The sequence below is a fragment of the Vigna umbellata genome, chromosome 11, assembly GCF_029865625.1.
Source record: "Vigna umbellata cultivar VRB3 chromosome 11, Vumbellata_1.0, whole genome shotgun sequence".
Taxonomy (NCBI): domain Eukaryota; kingdom Viridiplantae; phylum Streptophyta; class Magnoliopsida; order Fabales; family Fabaceae; genus Vigna; species Vigna umbellata.
Window position 1 is genome coordinate 20643796 of NC_142175.1, and position 22751 is coordinate 20666546.

General features: G+C 41.6%; 1 protein-coding gene and 2 pseudogenes across 1 annotated transcript in view; 1 reads left to right on the forward strand and 2 right to left on the reverse strand.

Annotated features, from left to right (window-relative positions):
• The window catches only part of LOC148191141 (BEACH domain-containing protein C2-like), a 7473-nt gene extending 2871 nt beyond the window's left edge, over nucleotides 1-4602 (reverse strand). The window contains exons 1-2 of the mRNA XM_088101307.1: nucleotides 2778-4602; nucleotides 254-1041 (exon numbers count right to left, since the gene is read on the reverse strand). Of these exons, the coding sequence (XP_087957433.1) occupies nucleotides 254-1041; nucleotides 2778-4602 (2613 nt within the window). The remainder of the gene's footprint in view (nucleotides 1-253; nucleotides 1042-2777) is intronic.
• A 7306-nt stretch (nucleotides 4603-11908) lies between these two features.
• On the forward strand, nucleotides 11909-15949 carry LOC148191142 (uncharacterized; annotated as a pseudogene).
• A 5564-nt stretch (nucleotides 15950-21513) lies between these two features.
• Nucleotides 21514-22131, reverse strand: LOC148191143 (uncharacterized; annotated as a pseudogene).
• Between the last annotated feature and the right edge of the window lie 620 nt (nucleotides 22132-22751).

Consider the following 22751-nt stretch of genomic DNA (forward strand, 5'->3'; position numbering starts at 1 on the left):
GTTTCTAAAAATTCTTAAAACATAAAACCAAAGGTAAAAACTACAAGAAAAACCCATCGGAAGCATGAAATACACAAGCAAAGCCTTTCGGCATACGGTAACCTCAACAAGAATGGCCTAAGAGGATGTTATTGTATAATACAGTATTTCTGTATTGTATGACACGAACTGCAAAAACGTGACATCAGAATATTTTATTATAAGAAACATGAATTATAATATGTTGCGTGCTTCATATTAGCGTATTGCTTACCTGACCAGGTTGTCGACAGTCAATCATGAACCCAAGTAAACATCGAACATCATCTGATGCTAATGTAGGAGATGCTGCCACTATTAGAAGTTCAATTACCACTAAGAGCTCGTCAACCAACGCATTGACCTCACCAGTAGGTCTTGTTGATCCAGTTAGATGAAAGTTATTTACTGAATCCTTTTCCGGAACAGTCCAATAGCTTCTTCTACAGCCATCAAGAAGCATTTGAATGGCATTGGCCTCTCGCATCACTACCGACTCAGTGAAAACCATGTCGGCAAGTGATGATAGAAGCTTCTTTTGTATGCCATAACTACATAAACTCCAAATTTTTAAATCCAGCAACAGTGTGGTGAAGAGACGCACTTTGAGAGTATGGTTGATATTTTGAGATAGACAAAGTGAGACAACTGCAACAACAAGTTCCTCATCACCTACACCATCATATGTTCCTTCACAAAGTGAAGCCAGGGTTTCGAGAAGGTGATTTAAAATCTTTGAAAGAATCTCAGGACCTTTGCAACGAGCCAACTCCTCATTGTTCCTCGGATACTGAATGGCCATTGATATAATTCGAAATATTGGACCAGCAAGGGATGAAGTGGCTACAGACACAGAAATATTCCCCTTCCGTGGTTCTAGAGTATCCTCGTGTACATTGCTAATTGCTAAGGGAAGCAAAGATAATGGACCACCGTAAGCCAATGCCCACAAAGCCTCCACAGGTCGAATTCGTGTAGCAACGTGGACTTGCCCTAGAACCTCGGCTGGGCGTCGAAGCACTCCTGAATCACAATAAAGGAACCCATCATAACAAGTACATCAGTGCATATTTTACATGCCTTGATAAAAGAAATTTTATAAAATGGTCTGATATACATGAAATTATTTCACTAAACTTAACGATCTGGATTTTAAATACTAGAATATTGTACACAAAGTTGTTTCCTAAGAAGGATTTAAATACCAATACTTTGTCTATAGACATGATTTATGACATAGTATTGGGGGCGTCATTTAATCCATGTAACTGACCCCACCTTCCTTGTTCAAAAAGACTTGGCTATTGTTGTTGTTGGACTTCCTTAGAACAAGCCATGGAATATCCAACAAATAATCAGTGATGTCAAAATTAAGAACTGACGAAAGATGGAAAGAACCGGCGACCTCAAGGGGATTAGTCTTCACTAAAACTAAAAATAATAAGAAAAGGAAGAGACTAGAAAGAAATAGAGACTAAAATTGTAACTCCTACTAATCTGTAGTTAATTCGTAAAATCAAACCACATAACGGATAAAGAAATTGAATTCAGCTAATCAAGCGCACGAAAAGACAGTTATATCATGCCTGGTCAGATAAGCATAAGTTACACATAAAAGAAATCCACTATGTTACTTACTCGATGACTCAAATATTGCATGGTAGAATATTCTGTATTTTCATGGGCACGGTTCTCTATATAAATATGAAATTACAATATCTTCCAATAACAGTGTTTTCTTAGAAGTGTTATTATTCATTTTTATGCTAAAAACACTATACCACCTAGGTTTTTTTCAATACATTTATAAATGGATTTCATGCTAATTCATAACAAGTGTGAATAAACAAGAAGCGTGCAATTTACCATGTCCAGTTATTGGGATACGAGTCCCATTAGCAATAGTAATGTTTTACCCAAAAAAAAACATATGATGTTAAAAGAGATGAGTAAGGGATCATATGGTCTGTCACACTAGAATCTAGAATCCAAGAGTATTTATATAAAGTTTGAAGTTCTTACCAGTCACGACTACAAAGCCAGTACTAGAAGGTGACTTACTATAGACACATTAGAGATATCAAATATTCAATTTCAGCACATAGTGCATGTATCTCTAAAGTTAGAAATTCAACATTGCTTAGTAGAGTTGTCATGCTTAAATAAATAATGGAGATTCCTTAGCCCCCTCTTAATTAAAGGAGAACAATAAACAAAAAGTTCCGACAATGATGATGGTGATGATAACAACAATAATTCTGACGATGGCAATGGCGGAAGCTCCAGGGACGGCTCCAGCAAAGGTACGACAGATGGGGTGCAGCAACGGCACATAACCACAAATTGGGTACACTTCAAGTAACCCCAATATTTAAAAGAAATGGGTGTACTTTAGACAATCTCAAAAGGAACCTAACTAAGACGGTAAAAACAAATGTAGAAGCAGAAATCCCAAGATTAGGAGTTCTGGTATCAACTTGAAAGAATTAATATAAAATAAAGAATACTTTTATTTAAATTGATTCATTCCAAATAGTGACTACATCTATATATAGAAAACTCTAGCCCCAAAGTAATAACTACAAAAAGATCTCTAGAACCTTCTATGAACTTCTAACAACTTCTAGTAGAGCATTAATACCCTATTAATAACACTTAGATTATTTATCAAGCATTTTTTTCATGAAAAATAACATAGTTAGGCAGTAGCAGAAAAATGTATATATTACCGTAAAATCAACACCCAGAAATTATCTGACCTGCAGCACCAGAAGGTGAAGCATCTGGACAGAAACGCCCACTGAGCAAACTAGGATGATAGAGTAGGTGAATGAAATCTCCAATTTCTGCATCCAAAAGAACACTTTCGTCTGCCTTGCTCTGCACATGGGCATTTGTTGCTAGCCATGGTAACCCTGCTCCATTGCCAAAAGAAGGTACTATATCCCCTCCTCTAGAAGCCAAGCGTGCCATCCTTTCAGGGCCAATTGGTTCCTTGAAGATGTAAACAGGCCCCATCTCCGCAAATAACGGGCACTGACGGCGTCGCCGTTGCAAACCGGCCATAGTAGGAGGAGGGTTAGTTCCTATGCAGCAAAATGCAAGGGGTTTGGAAATCCTGGGGAACTCAAAAGGACGAACTTCGTGTAAAGACCCATCTACATACAATCTAATTTCATTTTCTGCATTCCCAAGGATACCATTCTTGCTTGTATGTTCAAGACCAATGAAGTACCAGCATTGTGGTCTAAATGCATAAGTAAAATGTAAAGCAGATTTCTTTGCCTTTCCACAACCAATTTCAACAACCAAAAATTGAGCATGAAAGTAAGCCTCTATACCCTGATTATCAGCAGATAAAAAACTGAATAAACGTGGCATGTGTACCGTACCTTCACCAGCAAGAGCACTAGCTGCTGCAGCAGCCGACATAGCTGATGACTTACCTGATTTAGCAAATGCAGCCGCAGCAATTGCAGCGGCTACTGTTGCTGTATTTAGTGCGTCAGCAAATGATTCAATGTAGATCCATGTTGCAAATGCATACCCGTGGATAAATGGCCAACGACCCTCACCTGGACCCAGCAAACCAGAACTTTCCCCATCAAACTCAAACGTGCAAGCTGGTCCATTAGATTCCTTTTCACTAATTGCTTTTTCCAATGCAAACATCAAGCGTGAAGCCCAAATTGTGGTGAGTGTTCTTGGAATGACTTGGAACCATCTATGAAGATCACTAACAGTAAGAGAATGCCCAGCCAAGTATTGTATGCAGCGGCACAAAGGAGTTCCATCCCACCTTATTTGCCCATTTAAGCCAACGTCTACAGTGAAAATTTTTTCTGCTGTTCTCAACAGTACTCCTAACAGACCAGCCATTGAGCACATTGCTCTGTTTCTGGTGCACGCCCTTAATATAGCAAGAAGTCCCCTTACCATTCGTGTCCTAGGTGACATGACAACATCAGAATCACCAACGTAAGGAAGCCAGGGAATCAGTTCACCTGACACAATAGCTGCCCGAGAGTTCAGCATTACACTAGGAGGATTATCACCGTCCTCTTCAAAACTTTCGACACCGCCCATTGTTGCAAGAAGTGAATCTACTATTAAGAAAGGCACACTGTCCATTTCTTCACCATTCCCAAAAATTTCTACTCCGCTTGCAATATTCTTCAGTTTCTCCATACCTTCAGGTTTCCCCATTATAGCAGAATCAATTAAATGCAATAATTCTGCAGACGAATTTTGCCCTGCATTTTTTTCCCAATGCTTTTGTGGAGAACTAACAGAAGAATATGTAGGCGAACCAAAATTAACTGATGGAGGATACTCATTGTCGGTGTGACCAAAATGCCCCTCTGACCCAGGGCTAGAAGTAAGATGATCATGTGGCATGTCAGGAACTGGGTAAAGATCACCCTCTGTTGAGTACACCCCGGATAAATATTTTAAATTATCTCCATGTACATTTTCCTCCTGAGGACTCTTAACAACTCGCTCCATTCCCCTATTATTCCCTTCATGACCATGCAATCCATTATCAGATATTTTTGTCTCTTTTGGTTCTTCCTCTTCTTCCATTATACTATCACCAAAAAGCTACTAAATACTCATTCAAATGACTAAACCAGCAATCCACCTGAAAATAACACAATTAAAAAATTATCCATTCAAAAAGTTTAAATTAGAAAAGGAAACTAATAACCGATATCAAGAGATTAGAAAAATATATAGTATAATAATATTGGCAATCGATAAACAGTAAATTACAAAACTAAAAACAAACACCACTACAAAATTTCGTCAAAACTCAAACAATAAAACCGTTAAAAAGCGCCGGCTTAACTTAGTAACTCAGAAATGCGTTCTCAATCACCTACACTACTTGAAATTCGCTACCTGGTTATGATCATTCACTCACACTATCTGAAATCAGCTCGAACCCCTCACACATTGCGAGAACAAATCAATGCAGCAGAGATAGCTTCATCGCATCAAAAACGGAAACACTTTCATGCATACATTGCACGAAGCCAAAAAAACATTGATCATGGTGACAAAATCGGTATTGTTTCGGTTACGTGAGATTCAAGAAAAAAACAAATGGTTAGAAATGGATACCTCGGCGCCGATTAACGGAGCGTAAAGTAACGTTGAGACTTGACCGAAGCTCGGGAATGAAAATGAGAGGGAGAAAGAGAGAGAGGGCGAATTGGGCGCGAGAGTGAGGGTTGAATTGGGATTTGGCAAAGTGACTATAACTAACGGAGAGGCTATAAGTATTTTGCCGTTTCTGTCTGTGTGGTTTTGCCCAGTCAAACATGGAATTTTGAGAAACCAACGGTTAGCTCGATGGTGCCTTTATTATGTATCCTATTTTACCCTTTTGTTTTTCACTAATTTTTTTTCCAGGGAAATTTTCTCCTTATACATTTCTTTTAATACATAATAAATGTGTATTATTACATTATAATTATTCATAAATATTAAAAATTGTAAAATCAGAAAGTTAAATATGCGTTGAGAACCGAATAAGGAATATGAATCTGAACCCAACTCAAATTTTATTAAGAAAATGTTTTATAAATGATTGAAAGATAAGATCGGCAGTTTAACATAATGATAAGACTAAATGTGCATTAATTTATTAATTTACGTAAATAAGATATTCAATCTAGCTTTTTTTTTATACAAGAAATGAATGGACAAAATTAAGACATTAATATAATATTTTTGAATTATGGAATTCATAAATTCATTTCATCTTAATGAGAATTAAATTGTGATGATCTTAACTCTATTATTAATGTTCAACTGAGTATGTTAAAAGCTATAATCTTTAATTAGAATATAATTATAACCTTTTTAAGAAGGTAATAGTTTGGGTTTGAATGTTATAATTCAATTATAACTTCATTTAATTTTATAAATGGACTATATCTATAACTAATAGTGAAAAATAATTATTTTTATTTAAAATCTTAACTTATGTATTATAATTTAATTGTAACTTAATTGACTTTTTTTTAAGATAAATCAATTTTGTAAAATTAGTTAAGTATAAATTCAGGAACACGGATAATTTAAGAATAATATATATATATATATATATATATATATATATATATATATATATATATATATATATATATATATTCAAACTTCTACTTAAATAACTAATAAATAATATTTTCAGTGTCCTATACCTTCACTTTCTTATTTTAAAAGGATGAGAGAATCATGAACAAAATTTTCTGAGGTGTGTAGTTTTACTATCCTTAAACACTTATCCACAGTGTATTGTGCAAGTTCGCGAGGATACACAGGAACTTCTCATAATATCTTTGAGGATCTCAGAACTAGCAAGAATCTCTAAAAATAGTATAAAATAAACCCAAAATAATTTTAGAAGAGGAAAAGAAGAAATGAGAATGAGAAAAGACTGATTTGGGATGTGTTTTGGAATGGGCTAGAGAAGAATAAAATCAATCAAAGACAATAAAAGCAATAAATAATTTGACTGATGCAACGCTTAAAAATTTGATTGTTGCTTATTAAAAATATTAACGTTATCAATTAATTAAAGAATATTAACATTGTAAAATGTTCCAACACCAACGTTTAACTTTTGCAATATTATAACAATCCCCCACATATTGCAAAAGAGAGTTGAAAGAAAAAAAAAATTATTTTGGGTCTCATAGGATGTAATGCATAAGAATTGGTATAGTAGGCTATATGAACCAGTCTTAGATTTATAAACTTAACACACAGTGTAGTTGGTATAACAAGCTATATGAACCAAAGACACTTGACATGTGTTAGAGGTTTATCAATCACAATACACTCCCACAATCCTTGCTGTTATAGTTGTGTTGCGCTTACTAGGCCATGCACGTGCCCGGTATTCATGAGTGCTCTAGCTATCATGCCAAGATCTCATGCAAGCGACCACACTTGACACTCATATAGGTGATTTCATCAAGTGTATGTTGCAAATCATACACCACCCATAAGGGATATGAAGATCATTAAAAACTTTGATTAATTACAAAGTTTAATCTCTCAATAATGTAGTCTCTAGCACTTTCACACACATCATAGGAATGAACATATTTGATTTAAAATCAAATTAGTGCTATCAGAACTAACAAGTGACTTGTTTTTACCCATATAAACCTTATTCATGGGATCTCCAATCACAAAGGTTGGGTTACCATCACTTGTTTGTTTGCTAGTGGCTTAAGTCTCATTACCCCTCGATGTTTCTAAGATCATATTTCTTTCCAAGGGTTTTTTCAGAGGATCTACTAGATTTTGTTATGACTTAGTTCCACTCTTTAGCAACTACTTCACCAAATTGTCTCAATTGGATATGTCTATTCTTTCCATTGTAATTCTTGTTTTTAGCTATAGCTATTTCCGATTGGCAATCACAGTAGTATTGATACCGATAGGGTTGGTTTCATTCTTAGTGAAATGTTCGCTAAGAAGTTTTTCAACCACTCAGTCTCATTACCAGTCATCTCAAGAGCAACAAACTCATATTCCATTGTTGATTTTGCAATAATTGTTTGTCTAGCTAATCTCCATGTAATCGCATCACCCCCAAGTGTGAATACATAACCACTAGTGGATTTTGTCTCATTTGGATCAGAGATCTAGTTAGCATCACTATACCCTTCTAGTATAGCGGGAAATCCACTGTATTCAATGGCATAATCCATTGAACCTCTTAAGTATCTCATAAGCCTAGCAAGTGCATCCCAATGTTCTTGATTTGGACATTGAGTGTACTTACTCAGTCTACCTATTGCATAAACAATATCAGGTCTAGAAAAGCTCATCAAGTGCAGTAAGCTCCCAATTATCTGGGAAAACTGAGGTTGAGATATAGATTCTCCTTTATTTTTCCAGTAATTTAGAATTAGCATCATAAGGGGTATTCACTGGTTTGAGGTCATAAAACCTAAACTTCTTAAGAAGTTTCTCAATATATTGTTCTTGGGATAGTAATATACTATCTCCCTTCCTTATGGTTCTAATACCTAAAATCACATTGGCTTCACCCATGTCTTTCATTTCAAAATTTGATCCTAGAAACCTTAATTTTTAAATATTATCTGATTGCATGAATCAATCATTAGCATATCTTCATATATAAATATATAACGAAATATTCTCTACTTCTAGATTTAGAGTAATATCATTAGGTGAAAAGCCAAATTTATTTCTTCAAGTAAGTAAAATTACCTATACCACCACAATTTTAAAATATTTAAGATTGGTAAACGAGAAAATACCTGGTTGTGCTTCTCTCATTTGTAGGTAAAGTATACGAAAAATTACTCAAGTACCTCATCTTCTTATTTCTTTTCCTTTCTTTGGAGAGAAAATCTTTTCCACCTTTCCTCAAACATTACAAAGGCATGACACATGAAAGTTTTGTCGCCTCGTCTCCCTCTTCTTCATCCCCATTCATGGTCTCTACAAATGTTATCAAAAGCCACCATTGTTGTGGGCATCTTGCTACCCTTCGGAAGTTCTGTCTAGAGAAGACCTCGACTTTTGACACATCCGTAAGTGGTTTCGCAAATACCTTTTGAGTTCTGGAAACAAAGTTTTGATCCTTCAGGATTGATGTCAGCCATAAGTCCTTAAGATTGTTGTAAAAGGCTAACAGAATCACGAACAAAATTTCTTGAGGCATGTAGTTTCACTATCTTTAAAGACTTATCCGCGGGGTATTGCGCAAGTCCCCCAAGATACAACAAGAACTTCTCATAATATCTCTGAGGATCTCAGAACTAGCAAGGATCTCTAAAAAGAGTATAAAATAAACCCAAAATAATTTTAAAAGAGGAAAAGAAGAAATGAAAATGAGAAAAGACTGATTTGGGATGTGTTTTGGAATGGAGAAAGAGCTCTCTATTTATAGAGCTAGGGAAGAATAAAATCAATAAAAAACAATAAAAGCAATAAATAATTTGACTGCTGCAACACTTAAAAATTTGATTGTTGCTCATTATTAAAAATATTAATAAAAGAATATTAACATTGTAAAACGTTCCAACACCAACGTTTAACTTTTGCAATATTATAACACTTTTTTTTTCTTACTTTTTCTATTAATCGAGGTCAGTATGAAAATTTTCAAATATTTTAAAAAACTTTATTATTATTTTAATTATTTTATCTTAGAATTTGATTTTGGTTAATAATTGAAGTATATATTCTTTTTTTATTTCGGTTCTTCTACCATCGAAGTTGAAATATATATGAAAATTTTTAAATTTTTCAAAGTTTCTTTTATTATTTTATTAGTTTATTTATTTTATCAGGAGATTGGCTTTTGATATGACTAAAGTCATACATTTTTTTTATCAATTTCTCATTGAAGTTAAAAGGTGCATGATGAAACACATAAAACACTAGAAAATGGAATTTTAAATAGTGTTTTAAAACATTTTCACAAAAATAGTGTTAATGACTTTAGTAGGAATTAGGAATTAGATGTTTGTATGTTTTAAAAGAAACTTTAGGAAAACATTTAAAAGGTAAAACAATAACACAATTTTTATACTAATTTCTTTCAACTTGAGCTATGTTTAGTTCTATCTTAAGACCTCTTAAGGGGTTTCACTAATCTTTAGAAAGATTATACGAGTTTCACCATTTCTGGTTTACGACAAGTATTATCAACCACTTCTGGTTTCAACCTGTTAACTAACTAGATCGTTTAACTCAATTGAGTTAAACACCAAGTGTTTTAATTCACTTCGGAATTTACAACATAACCAAAAAGGTTTTTCAAACAAGTCAAATTTGGATAACTCTGAGAGAGAGAGAATAAGTTTACAATACAAAGAAAATCTGAAATACTTGTAAAGATTTTCTTTTTAAATGAAAGCGTTAGACGATGCAAAGAAAGAGAGACAATGTAATAGCAAACTTGACTATATGCACGTATTCTTCTTGTCTTCTCTTCACGCAATCATCTATATATAGCCTTCTTTAAGAAAGATCCGTTAGATAGAGAGTTGACTTCCATATAAACTTCGTAGCCTTTTTAGGTAGGTAGTTAGACTCAGGTCTACGTTGCAAAGCCAGTGCCTTATCAGAACTTTGACAAAAGTAGCTTGTACGATTCTACAAAGCTTGAAGCTTTAAGGAAACATCAGAATGTCTTCCTATCTCTTAACGTCTTTATCCTTCTTGTGTAGGAATTTGAGTAAAGGTCTTGTACTTTTATGATCTACACAGATAAAGAGAACAAAACATACAAGCAAATAGGTGTTTTTTCATACATGTGATAAATGTTTTAAATGTTAGTAAAGGTTAAGGCATATTGCGTATTTGAAACATTTTGGCACATGTAAGCTTGTTGATAGAAGCAAAGTTTAGGAAGAAAAGCGTTTGATATATGATCTTTAGATGATGACAAACATTAGACATTTATTTTATAAAACAGCTTGTAAGTTATACATCGTCTAGCGAGCTTTTTTTAGACGAGTCTTTTCTTTAAACATTTATTTGTTCAACACTGCTTAGATATAAAATTTTAAGATTCAATGTTTTGTTAAGCATACACAGATGTTTCCTTTATATAGACGTTGTTTGTAAAACATTGTTTGTTAGACATTAAATGTTGAAAAATGCTATTTTTATAAAAATGTTATTTTAATAAATAGTTTATTTGTAGACTTTTTTTTTCCTTTAAGGTTATTTGTTAAACTTCAAAATTGGAAATGCTAAACGATCTCATTTTTTTAGATGATCTTGTCTTAACACAGAGTTTTCAAAATGTCTATTATTTTTTAATTATTTCATCTGAGCAAGGAGATTTGACTTTAATAGTTATTGAACAATCAAAGCCATATATAGGTTCTGCTTTAGTTTTTAAAAAGTCGAGACTAAAAGGATTGCAAAAGTTTTCAAAAAATTTCAAATTTTTTATTCTTTTTATTATTTTATCTGAGCGAGAGGATTTGATTTTGATTTTTATTATAACTGAAGCATAAAGTGCTAGCTAAGGTAATTTTTAACAAAATTTTTACAAAGGCGTTTCTATCTTCCTCCATTGTTTTGGTTATTTGGGAACACCATTTTTTAACCATCTTTCGTTGTTTTCGTCATCAAATGCCACCACATTGTCATTTCACCACTACTACCACTCATCCATTATCTTCTCTTCCTTTCCTTTCTACATATCTAACTCCATAACCTCCACTTTGCTTTCATTTTGATATCACGAGAGAGAGGTTTGCTCAAGTTTTTTTTTTGTTTTTTTATTTGAAAGGTGTTACTACCGTCGGTAGGCAACCGACCGCGGCTTGTGATATTACCGAGAGTAAATGACCGACCACAGAGTGTGTCATTACCGAGGGTAGACAACAAATTGTGGCTTGTGTTACTACCGAAGGAAGGCAACCGGTCGGGTGTTTCGTAAAATAACCGATCGGGTGAGCGCAAGAAAAGGAGATGGCAGACAGCCGTTAAATGCTCTTGAATGCGTGGTTAAGGAGGTAACGGTCCTTGTCGAGTATTCAAAGTAAGCATTGAAAGCCATTAAAAGGTAAATTAATGAATAATATTCCCTGTAATTGTATAAATAGAAGTCAAAGGGGAAGGTAAAAGGTCGGTTCAATTTGATAATTATAGACTTGCGAGAGCCCATTCTGACTTGAGCGTCGGAGTGTTTGCTGCAGGTCAACCCCCTTACACCGAGACCGAGCGCAGAGGAGGCTAGAGGAGGAAGACGGATTAGCGGAGGAGGTGTGTTTCCGGACGGAGGTAGCAGGAGTGTCCCCGGTCCCATTCAGCAGAAACATTTTGGCGCCCACCGTGGGGCCGAGGGAAGTAGGAGATAACCTTTACAACCATAAGGATGGATCAAGACCCAGCAGCATTCATACAGGAGATGAGGAGAAGAATGGAGGCTATGCAGGCAGAGATAGAGACCCTGAGGGCGGAGCGCGATGCAGCCCGAGGGACGCAAGCTGATCGACCATCTGCGGCGAGAGCCCAATCACCGGTGGTGGAGCTACCGGAAACTGAATCCGATTCAGAGGATGACACCAGATCTATGCCGGAGAGTGATGGTCTGGGGGAGGAACATAGTGAGGCTGGTTCGCATAGGGCTGCTAACCGCCCCGCTCCAGCTGGTCGGGTTAGAGCGTTGCACCCATTTACGGTCACGATTATGGTGGAACAGATCCCGGATCGATCGTTCCCAGCCATGGAAAAATATGATGGCTCGGGTGATCCGGAGGAGCATTTGAGGTCCTTTGTGGACGCAATGACTATATATTCACCTAGGGAGAATGTGTGGTGTAGGGTTTTTTCTTTGTCAATAAAGGGAGAAGCCCTAGCCTGGTTCCACTCATTAAGACCACGAACCGTCAATAGTTTCACAACATTGAGGGATATGTTCGAACGACAGTTTTCGGCGGGACGTGCGCGAAACCTGACATACCTGGAATTAACTAATATAAAGCAGGAAAAGGGAGAAAGTCTTAGGGCTTTCATGGACAGGTTCAACCGAACCGCGCGGCAAGTAAGGGGGGTGGGCAAGAAGTTCACCATCAGTACTTTGGCGACCGCATTGAGACCCTCCCCGTTTGCTGATAACCTATTTGCTGAGCCGCCAGTGACCCTAGACGAGCTACAAGAAAGAGCCGCTCGTTTCATTAGAATTGAAGAGATGAGGGCGGTTCAACGAAGGCAGCAGGATCAAGGGACGAGCGCGGGGCAAGAGAAGAAAGAAGGCAAGAAACCGTTCGTCCCGAACGAACGGCCAAAGGGCCAGAAATTTAGAGATGGCCCCAGGGGAGGAAGATACGAGCATTACATCCCATTGAACGCACCACGAGCGAGGGTACTAGAAGAAGCTCTAAGTGCAGATCTTATGAAGGTGAGACCGTCTAAGTCATCACCAAAACCAGATGGGACTAAACACTACACTTATCACTTGAACATAGGGCACAACACGGAGGAGTGCACGGTGTTGAAGGATAAGGTGGAGGACTTGATCCGAGCGGGTCATTTACGGAGGTTTGTGAAGGAAGAAAGGAAGACAAGAAGCCCGCCCAGGAGGACGAGGGTGGAAAGAGATAATAGAAGAGAAGACCGGCGGCCTGAACGTAGAAGGAGTAGAAGCCGCAGTCATGACCGATCATTGCGAGGGACCATAAACACTATCTCAGGTGGATTTGCGGGAGGATCGTCGGCATCTGCAAGAAAAAGGAACTTGAGGGAGCTCAAGAGTGTCCATAGGGTAGATGTGAGGAAGCGGCACATGCCGCCAATCACGTTTACGGATGAAGATTTCCATGCTCCTGATCCGGATGAGGATGATCCGATGGTGATAACGGCAGTTATTGCTAGGTATAGCGTGGGAAAGGTGTTAGTGGATCAAGGTAGTTTGGTTAATATCTTGTACTGGAAAACCTTCCAACAGATGGACATTTCAGAGGACCTGATCGCCCCATACAACGAGCAGATAGTGGGATTTTCGGGGGAGCGTGTTGACACAAGGGGATATGTGGACCTTAGAACATGCTTGGGAACCGAACGGAGCAAGGAAGTGAAAACCAGGTTCTTGCTGGTGGATGCTAACACTTCATACAATGTATTATTAGGACGACCGTGTCTCAACGCATTTGGGGCAATCGTCTCCACGCCTCACCTTACATTGAAATTTCCATTAGACAATGGAAACATTTGTGTCGTCCGGTCTGATCAAAGGATCGCGCGAGAATGTTATATGGCAGGATTGAAGGTTCAACCTTCGTCGTCGGGTTCACGCAGTCGGAGTAGGAGAGGACGATCTGAAGTAGCCATGGCAGACCTAGATCCAAGGACGAATACTGACGATCGTATGGAGCCGATGGGAGAGACACAGCCCTTCCGCCTAGGGCCGAAGGAAGAACAAAATACATCCATCGGGAGTGAATTGCAGGAAGATCAGGCCAATCTAATTGGCAATTTGTTGAAAGACAACAAGGATTTGTTCGCTTGGACTGCGGCTGATATGCCAGGAATACATCCGAGGGTAATGTCACACAAACTGGCATTATTCAGGGAAGCCCGACCGGTCGCTCAGAAGAAGAGAAGAATGGGGGAGGAAAAGCGGTCGGCAATAGCAGTTGAGGTGAAGAAGCTGTTAGAAGCTAATTTCATTCGGGAAATTAAGTACACAACGTGGCTGGCGAACGTTGTGATGGTGAAGAAGATGAGTGGAAAGTGGAGGATGTGTACCGATTACACCGACCTGAATAAAGCGTGTCCCAAGGACTCTTATCCACTACCAAGTATTGATGCGCTGGTGGATGGGGCGTCCGGATTTCAAGTATTAAGCTTCCTGGATGCCTATTCAGGGTATAACCAAATCCCCATGTTTCCCCCGGACAGCGACAAAACGACATTCATTACCGAGCGGTCAAATTATTGCTATGATGTTATGCCGTTCGGGTTGAAGAATGCAGGGGCCACTTACCAACGATTGATGGATAGGATATTTGCTGAACAGCTTGGTAGATGTATGGAAGTATATGTGGACGACATGGTGGTAAGAAGCCGTTCGGTAGAAGATCATGTGCGAGATCTGGCAGAGGTCTTCCAACAAGTACGCAAGTATAACATGCGCCTCAATCCAGGTAAATGTACGTTTGGGGTGCCGGCGGGAAAGTTTCTGGGATTCCTGCTAACAACTAGAGGCATTGAGGTGAACCCAGATAAATGTCGAACGGTTCTGGAAATGAGAAGTCCGAGCAAGCTGAAGGAGGTCCAGAGGTTGGTGGGAAGACTCACTTCCCTATCTAGGTTTATCCCCAAGTTGGCCGAGCGAATAAAACCGATTGTAAAAATTATGAAGAAGAGTTCAGGCAAGGATTGGGACGACCAGGGTGAGCAAGCCTTTAGCGAGGTAAAACGCATACTGATCAGCCCACCGATCATGGGGCGACCTAATGAAGGACACCCATTACAGCTATTCTTGGCGGTTTCGGAAGACACGGTCAGTTCGACACTGGTGCAGGAGCAACCTGAATTTAAACTTGTGTACTTTGTCAGCCGAACATTGCAGCCGACGGAGGCTAGGTACAAAAGGGTGGAAAAGATTGCTTTGGCTTTGGTGGTGGCAGCAAGACGTTTGAGGCCATACTTTCAAAGCCACCAGGTGATAGTACGAACGGATCACCCAATTGCAAAAATCCTGCGCAAACCTGACTTGGCGGGGAGAATAATAGGTTGGTCTGTGGAGTTGTCAGAGTTCGGACTGCAATTTGAGCCGAGAGGATCAGTCCGGGGGCAACACCTGGCCGATTTTGCGGCTGAGTTACAAGAGGAAGAAGGACCTTACGAATGGGTCCTTTATGTGGATGGCTCTTCTAAGAAGTCTAGAGGAGGAGCAGGTATTGTTCTGGAAGGACCGGACAACTTTGTTGTCGAACAGGCGATTGTTTTCCGGTTCAAAATAAGCAATAATCAAGCCGAATATGAAGCAGTTTTAGCCGGGCTAGAATTGGCCAAAGAGTTGGGAGCGGTTTCGGTCAAATGCCGAACGAATTCTCAATTGGTGGTAGGACAGTTGACCGAGAGTTTCCAGACCAAAGACGATCAGTTGCTTCGATATTTTCATAAAGTAAAGGAGTTAGTGAAGCAGTTCCGAGCGGTGGAGTTCAAACATGTGTCTAGGGAGCAAAATGCGAGGGCGGACATCTTGTCCAAACTCGCCAACAGCAAAGGAAAAGATCACTTGTCTTCGGTCATAAGGCAAGTCGTGATGAACCCATCGGTGGAGAGCCTAGCCGTTCACGAGATATCCGCTCAACCAGACTGGAGGAAAGACATAAGTGAGATCATTCAGAGGCAGGAGAAGGGACTCAAGTGCGGGTACAGGAAGCAAAGAAGGCCGCTCGCTATCTAACGATCGGAGAAGACCTTTATAAGAGGGGATTCTCTTGCCCTTTGTTGAAATGCATAACCTCAGAGGAGGCCGAATATGTGATGAGGGAGTTGCATGAAGGAGCATGTGGCATGCATACAGGTCAACGAGCGTTGCGGGCCAGAGTGATACGAGCGGGATATTTCTGGCCGACGGTAGAAAGGGATTGCAAAGCGTTCGTACAAAAATGTTTGAAGTGTCAAGAATATGGCCGAAACTTCAATCGGCCACCGGAAGAGCTACACAGCTTGATGTCACCATGGCCGTTCGCACAGTGGGGTATGGATATTGTTGGACCCTTTCCGGTAGGACGAGCACAAAAGAAATTCCTGCTGGTAGTCATTGATTACTTCACCAAATGGGTAGAAGCAGAGCCGCTCGCAACGATCACTGTCGCCCGGGTACAAAAGTTCGTATGGACGCTCGTGTGCAGATACGGGATTCCTAAAGTCATAGTCACAGATAACGGGCGACAATTCATTGACAAGCGTTTGGGAGAATTTTACGAACGGTTGGGAATTAAACATGTGACAAGCTCGGTAGAGCATCCTCAAACGAACGGTCAAGTGGAAGCAGCCAACAAGGTTGTCGTAGGCGAATTGAAGAAAAGACTTGGAGAAGCTAAGAGCCTTTGGGTAGACGAGTTGCAGGAGGTCTTATGGGGATACCGTTGCACACCGCACGGAACCACGGGTGAAACCCCGTTCAGCTTAACATATGGAGTAGATGCTATGCTGCCGGTCGAGGTAGGGGAACCTTCACTACGAAGGGAGATAAGATTGCAAGATAACAATGAAGAAATGCGTGTGGAGTTAGATACTCTGGAGGAACGAAGAGAAGTGGCCATGATCCGAGCGGAGGCTATCAAGCGACTTGTGGCGAGACGCTATAACACCAAGGTCAAGCCAAGACAATTTGTGGAAGGAGATCTGGTGTGGCGGAAAACAGCAGAAGCCCGACGGGACCGGTCGGCAGGAAAGCTAGCTGCCAATTGGGAAGGTCCCTTTAGGGTGGTTCAAAACTTGCAAAATGGAGCGTACCGTTTGGACCACCCGACGGGAAAGCCTATTCCCAATACGTAGAACGCATCTCATTTAAAATTCTATTTCAGCTAAGAAGCTTTGTATACCTCATAAATGATTAATAATACATGACATTACACATAATTTTGGTGTTATACAGAATTTGTATCGAGGAGACAACCGATTGAGCAGGTGAGGCAGTCTCTTCGTGAGCTCTCACCTTGGTCTTAGAGCATGCTCCTCATTAGCTTCTAAGACCTAAACCGATGGAGCGGGTGAGGCAGCCTCTTCGTGAGCTCTCACCTTGGTTTTAGAGCACGCTCCTCGAGAGCTTCTAAGACCTAAACCGATGGAGCGGGTGAGGCAGCCTCTTCGTGAGCTCTCACCTTGGTCTTAGAGCACGCTCCTCGAGAGCTTCTAAGACCTAAATCGATGGAGCGGGTGAGGCAGCCTCTTCGTGAGCTCTCACCTTGGTCTTAGAGCACGCTCCTCGAGAGCTTCTAAGACCTAAACCGATGGAGCGGGTGAGGCAGCCTCTTCGTGAGCTCTCACCTTGGTCTTAGAGCACGCTCCCCGAGAGCTTCTAAGACCTAAACCGAGCGGGTGAGGCAGTCTCTTCGTGAGCTCTCACCTTGGTCTTAGAGCACGCTCCTCGAGAGCTTCTAAGACCTAAACCGATGGAGCGGGTGAGGCAGCCTCTTCGTGAGCTCTCACCTTGGTCTTAGAGCACGCTCCCCGAGAGCTTCTAAGACCTAAACCGAGCGGGTGAGGCAGTCTCTTCGCGAGCTCTCACCTTGGTCTTAGAGCACGCTCCCCGAGAGCTTCTAAGATCTAAACCGAGCAGGTGAGGCAGTCTCTTCGTGAGCTCTCACCTTGGTCTTAGAGCACGCTCCCCGAGAGCTTCTAAGACCTAAACCGAGCGGAACTCGTGCAAAGATAAACCAAGCAGGAAAGGAAAAGCTAAGTGCGAGGAGACAATGAGAACAGGAAAATACAAGTGCATAGAGACAAAGGCGAAGGGGCATAAGGAAATTAAATTCTTCATTAATTACAAAATGCTACTACAGGTACATGTTTTAAAATAAAACCCTAAATCTAGGCACTTAGGACTGGCCTGCGGGTTCGCCAGTCTCTCCAATCACCTCTACGGCAGCGTCGACATCCTGGCCGACCGGAGGGCAAGATGGGGGAGCATGGATGGGAACTAACTTGCCATCCATCACCATCATGCTCACGTCGATACGGGGATCGTCGGTTGGCACTTGGAAGAGAAGGTGGCATTGGGCGAGAGCTTTGTCAAAACCGAGCACATGCTCGTTCACTACTTCATCACCCAGCAGTTGGACTTCGGCCTCCAGCTTAGTTACCCGATCGCGAAGGGAATCCCGTTCGGTAGTCAAGGAGGTGTTGGAAGCAGTGGCCTTTTGCAAGTCCAGCTGGGCATCATCCAGAGTCCGTTGCAGGCGGCGCTGAGTAGCGCGCGCCTCGGTCAGCAGTGTGCTGGCTTTCTTCTTATCCTCTTCGGCCATCTGTTCGGTTTCAGCTATCCGAAGAGTAAGGTCCTGGTTGGCCTTAACAGTAGACTCCAGCTTCTCTTGGAGTGATTGAAGTTCGGCGGAAGTAGAAGCTTTCTTATGGCTAGCATAGGCTTGACATAAGGCCGCCCGTGCCGTCAGCTCCAAAGACATGTTGGAAGCTTCTTCCTCGGTCATCCCACTGACCAGGGCCTTATCCTCGGCAAAATGATCGAAGTGGAGGTGTTTGGATACCCAGGAGTTGGGACTAAGCAGACTAAGGAGAGGAGACCCGTCGGGCAAAATCCTCTTAGCATGGAGGGGCTCCACAAAGGCGTCCCGAGCGGCTTTTCGCTTCCCTTTCTTCTTAGGGGGGGATTTGGAGGGCGCTAGAGTGACAACTATCTCGACCGAGGGAGGAGGAATGGAAGATGGAGGTACTGAGTGAGGAGCGACAGGTCCGGTGGTGGAGGACGGGGCGTGGGAAGAACTCCCGCCCGGTTTTCGCACATCGCCCCCTCGTTGAGCGAACAAGCATGCGAAGGTGCTACCCCTGGACGGATCCATCTTCGATAAGTAATCTGCAAAGGCAAACGAAAACTCAGATAAGTTCAAAGGGCTGCTCAGTAAAGGACGGCCAAAAGTATCTTACCGAACACATTAGAGGGTAGGTTCTTGTTGCCAAGAAACCCGATCAGAACACGGCATGAGGACTTGGGGGGTAGCTGACAAAGTTGACTGATTAAATCCAGGTCCTCGGTACGCATCTGCGGCTTGGGCCAGGAGAGGACCTTCCGAGGGTCTCGGGTCCAGTAATGAGGAAACTTGGCATCCCGGACGGGGCCGGGGTTGCAAAAACTTTCATATCCAGCCTCCGTCGGCACGACTTTAAAAAAGTGACTTTTAAAGTCTTTGTAGGAGCTGTTGTAAAGAGTCAGCAGATGTTTATTCCCGACCGTCCGCAGGGATACCCAGGGTTTGGTCGGGTGTGGTTGCACGTGGAAGAAATAGAGGAAAGCTGGGGGAGTCGGCTTAAGCGCCAACCCAGCGCAAATAGCAGAAAACGCTTGCATGAAGGCCCACCCGTTCGGATGAAGTTGAGTAGGAGCCAAGTTGAGGGTTTTTAGTACGCCCATCTGAAAGTCATTGAAGGGTAGGAGAACCTTCAGATCCCTAAACAGGGTGGCATAAGCATAGAAGAAGTCAGTACGGTAGTTCTCCCGACCGTGGCAGACGCGCTCTCTCCGCTGACAGATAGCAAGTTTGAACTGTCTCGCGTCATTAGCATTCTTGACCAGGCAGGTATGGGTGACCAGACTCCGGAATGCGTCACGATTGTAAAAGGAGGAAGGAATCTGTCTAACCTCGTCAGGAACCCAGTCATAGCCGGGGACAATAGGCCAATCTCGGGGCTTCCCGTCCCAAGCGCCGGTGGAGTCCACATGGATGGCGACTTCATCAGGGGCATCACTATCCACTAGAAGATCGGAGGAGTTCCCGGAGGGTGAAGCCCTAGCACCATGACTAGCAAGGGAGGCTATGGAGGTCGACGGACTGGAATTGTCTTCATCAGCATACCCCCTCCCCTCGTTGCCGGAAAGATCAGATGACATAATTACCTGAGAGAAAATGGAAGGAGTAGAGAAGATTCGAAGGAAGAGAAGAGACTAGCGGCGGTAGGGAGAGTAGACACAGTAATAAACTAGGGTGAAAAGAAAGGTATTTATACTTAGGGTAAAACTCACCCAACGGATAAATCTAGAGCGTCAAAGGTCGCAAGATCTGACGGTACAGGAGATGTGACGTTTCGGTGATGGAAGGATCTGACGGTTTAAGGGGGGAAGACGCTTCGTTTTTCACATTTCCCGCCTAAATGTTACGGGCAAGATTTATCAATTCCCGCCAGAACACATGGTCAAATTTCGCTAAGGGGAAAGGAAGGCCGAACAGAGGTCACTTCAAAACCCTACGCAAAAGTGAAGTTGCTAGGGCTTGGGGGGCTTGTGTTACTACCGTCGGTAGGCAACCGACCGCGGCTTGTGATATTACCGAGAGTAAGTGACCGACCACAGAGTGTGTCATTACCGAGGGTAGATAACAAATTGTGGCTTGTGTTACTACCGAAGGAAGGCAACCGGTCGGGTGTTTCGTAAAATAACCGATCGGGTGAGCGCAAGAAAAGGAGATGGCAGACAACCGTTAAATGCTCTTGAATGCGTGGTTAAGGAGGTAACGGTCCTTGTCGAGTATTCAAAGTAAGCATTGAAAGCCATTAAAAGGTAAATTAATGAATAATATTCCCTGTAATTGTATAAATAGAAGTCAAAGGGGAAGGTAAAAGGTCGGTTCAATTTGATAATTATAGACTTGCGAGAGCCCATTCTGACTTGAGCGTCGGAGTGTTTGCTGCAGGTCAACCCCCTTACACCGAGACCGAGCGCAGAGGAGGCTAGAGGAGGAAGACGGATTAGCGGAGGAGGTGTGTTTCCGGACGGAGGTAGCAGGAGTGTCCCCGGTCCCATTTAGCAGAAACAAAAGGCTAATGCAACTACTTTTTGCTCAAGTTCTTCATACTAGATGCAATTTGTCACTTGACACTTCAAAGATTTACAAAGCTTTCGGTTCTAATATGTTTTGTGCTCCTAGGTTCAAGAAAATTTTCAATTTTATATAAATATATGCTTTTAATATTTTTTTTGTATATTTATTTTAAATTATTTTTTTATGTTTCATGTATTTTTTTTATGTTTGATATATTTTGCATTAGTATTTAGAATATTTACTTGTGAGGATAATATATTTACTTATTATGGGTATATGTGTTATTTGTGTGTTGGTTTTGTGATATTTTGTTCAGTTGAAAAACACAATTAGGATTGGTCATCAACAACACTCTTCAACAATTATAACACACACACATTAACCGAACTAAAATTCTATACTCTCTCCAATGGTCATCTCGAACTCCAACCGAAATTGGAGTTTCATTCTCACAATTATTACAGTGAAGCTAGTTTATCAGAGCAAAATTCTGGTCTAATTTAGCACTAAAAAAGAGATGCAAGATAAAGAAAAGAAAAGACAGAGCACCACCGTATAGCAAAGGCGCTTGGGCACCTCGAGGCTCCCTCCGGATCTCTGCCGCTACACCGTCACCTTCGTCTTCCTCCTCCTGTGCCACCTCTTCCTCAAGGCGAAGTTTGCACAACGGGCACGACGCGTGGAGGTTGAGTCACGGCGTGATGCAACCAGCATGGTAAAGGTGTTTGCAGGGAAATTATTTGGCCTCGGCGTCAAAGAGGGAAATTTGGTCTTTGCACACAGCGAAGAAAACGAAGCCGTTGGGGTCGAGCGCGAAAAGGAGCGAGGGTGAGACGTTGACGGAGGGGAGAGGGTGGGGTTTGGCGGGGAGGGGCTTCGGGGAGAGGAGTAAGAGCGCGTCCTGGAAAATGAGGTCAAAGAGGGGTGATTCGGCATCGTTTTGGGAGAAGGGAGAGTCCATTAGTTCGAGGAAGGAGGTGTGGCAATGGGGACAGAGAAGAGGCGAGGGAAGGAGTGTGAGGGACACGCTCATATCGCATTCGTGGCACCAGTAGGTCTTCACTTCTGGCTCCGCTGCCGTCGCCATCGGAGGTGTTTCCCTCTGCAAATGATTGTGAACTTAACAAGGAGGCACCCTCCGCGATTGCACGAACCCGCTCCACCACCAGAAATGCCCGCACTCTTCACACCACCGTTATGCCAACAGAAGATGGAAGGGACCGATGATGCGCAAAGAAAAGGGAATCAAACGAAGGAGGAGAAATTTGGGGGTACCCTCACATGCCTTCGAATTTCAATTTTGGGGGAAGCGAAGAGAGAAATTAGGGGGAAAGAGAAATGCTGAAATTGAAAATGAGTGAGGAGGGAATACCCAAAATTTAGGTGAAGTCATCGTGCACAATACCGAAGCCTCGTATCTGCGGATAAATTACAGGGCAGCGCAAATTACCGAAGGACACTTGACCTTCGGTAATTATCTGTCGGTAATAAGCGTGTTTCTTGTAGTGAACGGAGGGCGAACCTGATTAACGAGGGCATGATAGAGGGCGAGATCAAAGACGAGAGTACGAGAATGAAGATGAACCATGAACGAAGATGAACAATGAGTGAATCTGTGAAACAAAAGCTCAAAAAACCTAATATGGTGAACCCTAAAAAAAAGTCGTTTTGTGTTTTTGTAATTTCTAACCAGACTCGCAAAATCAG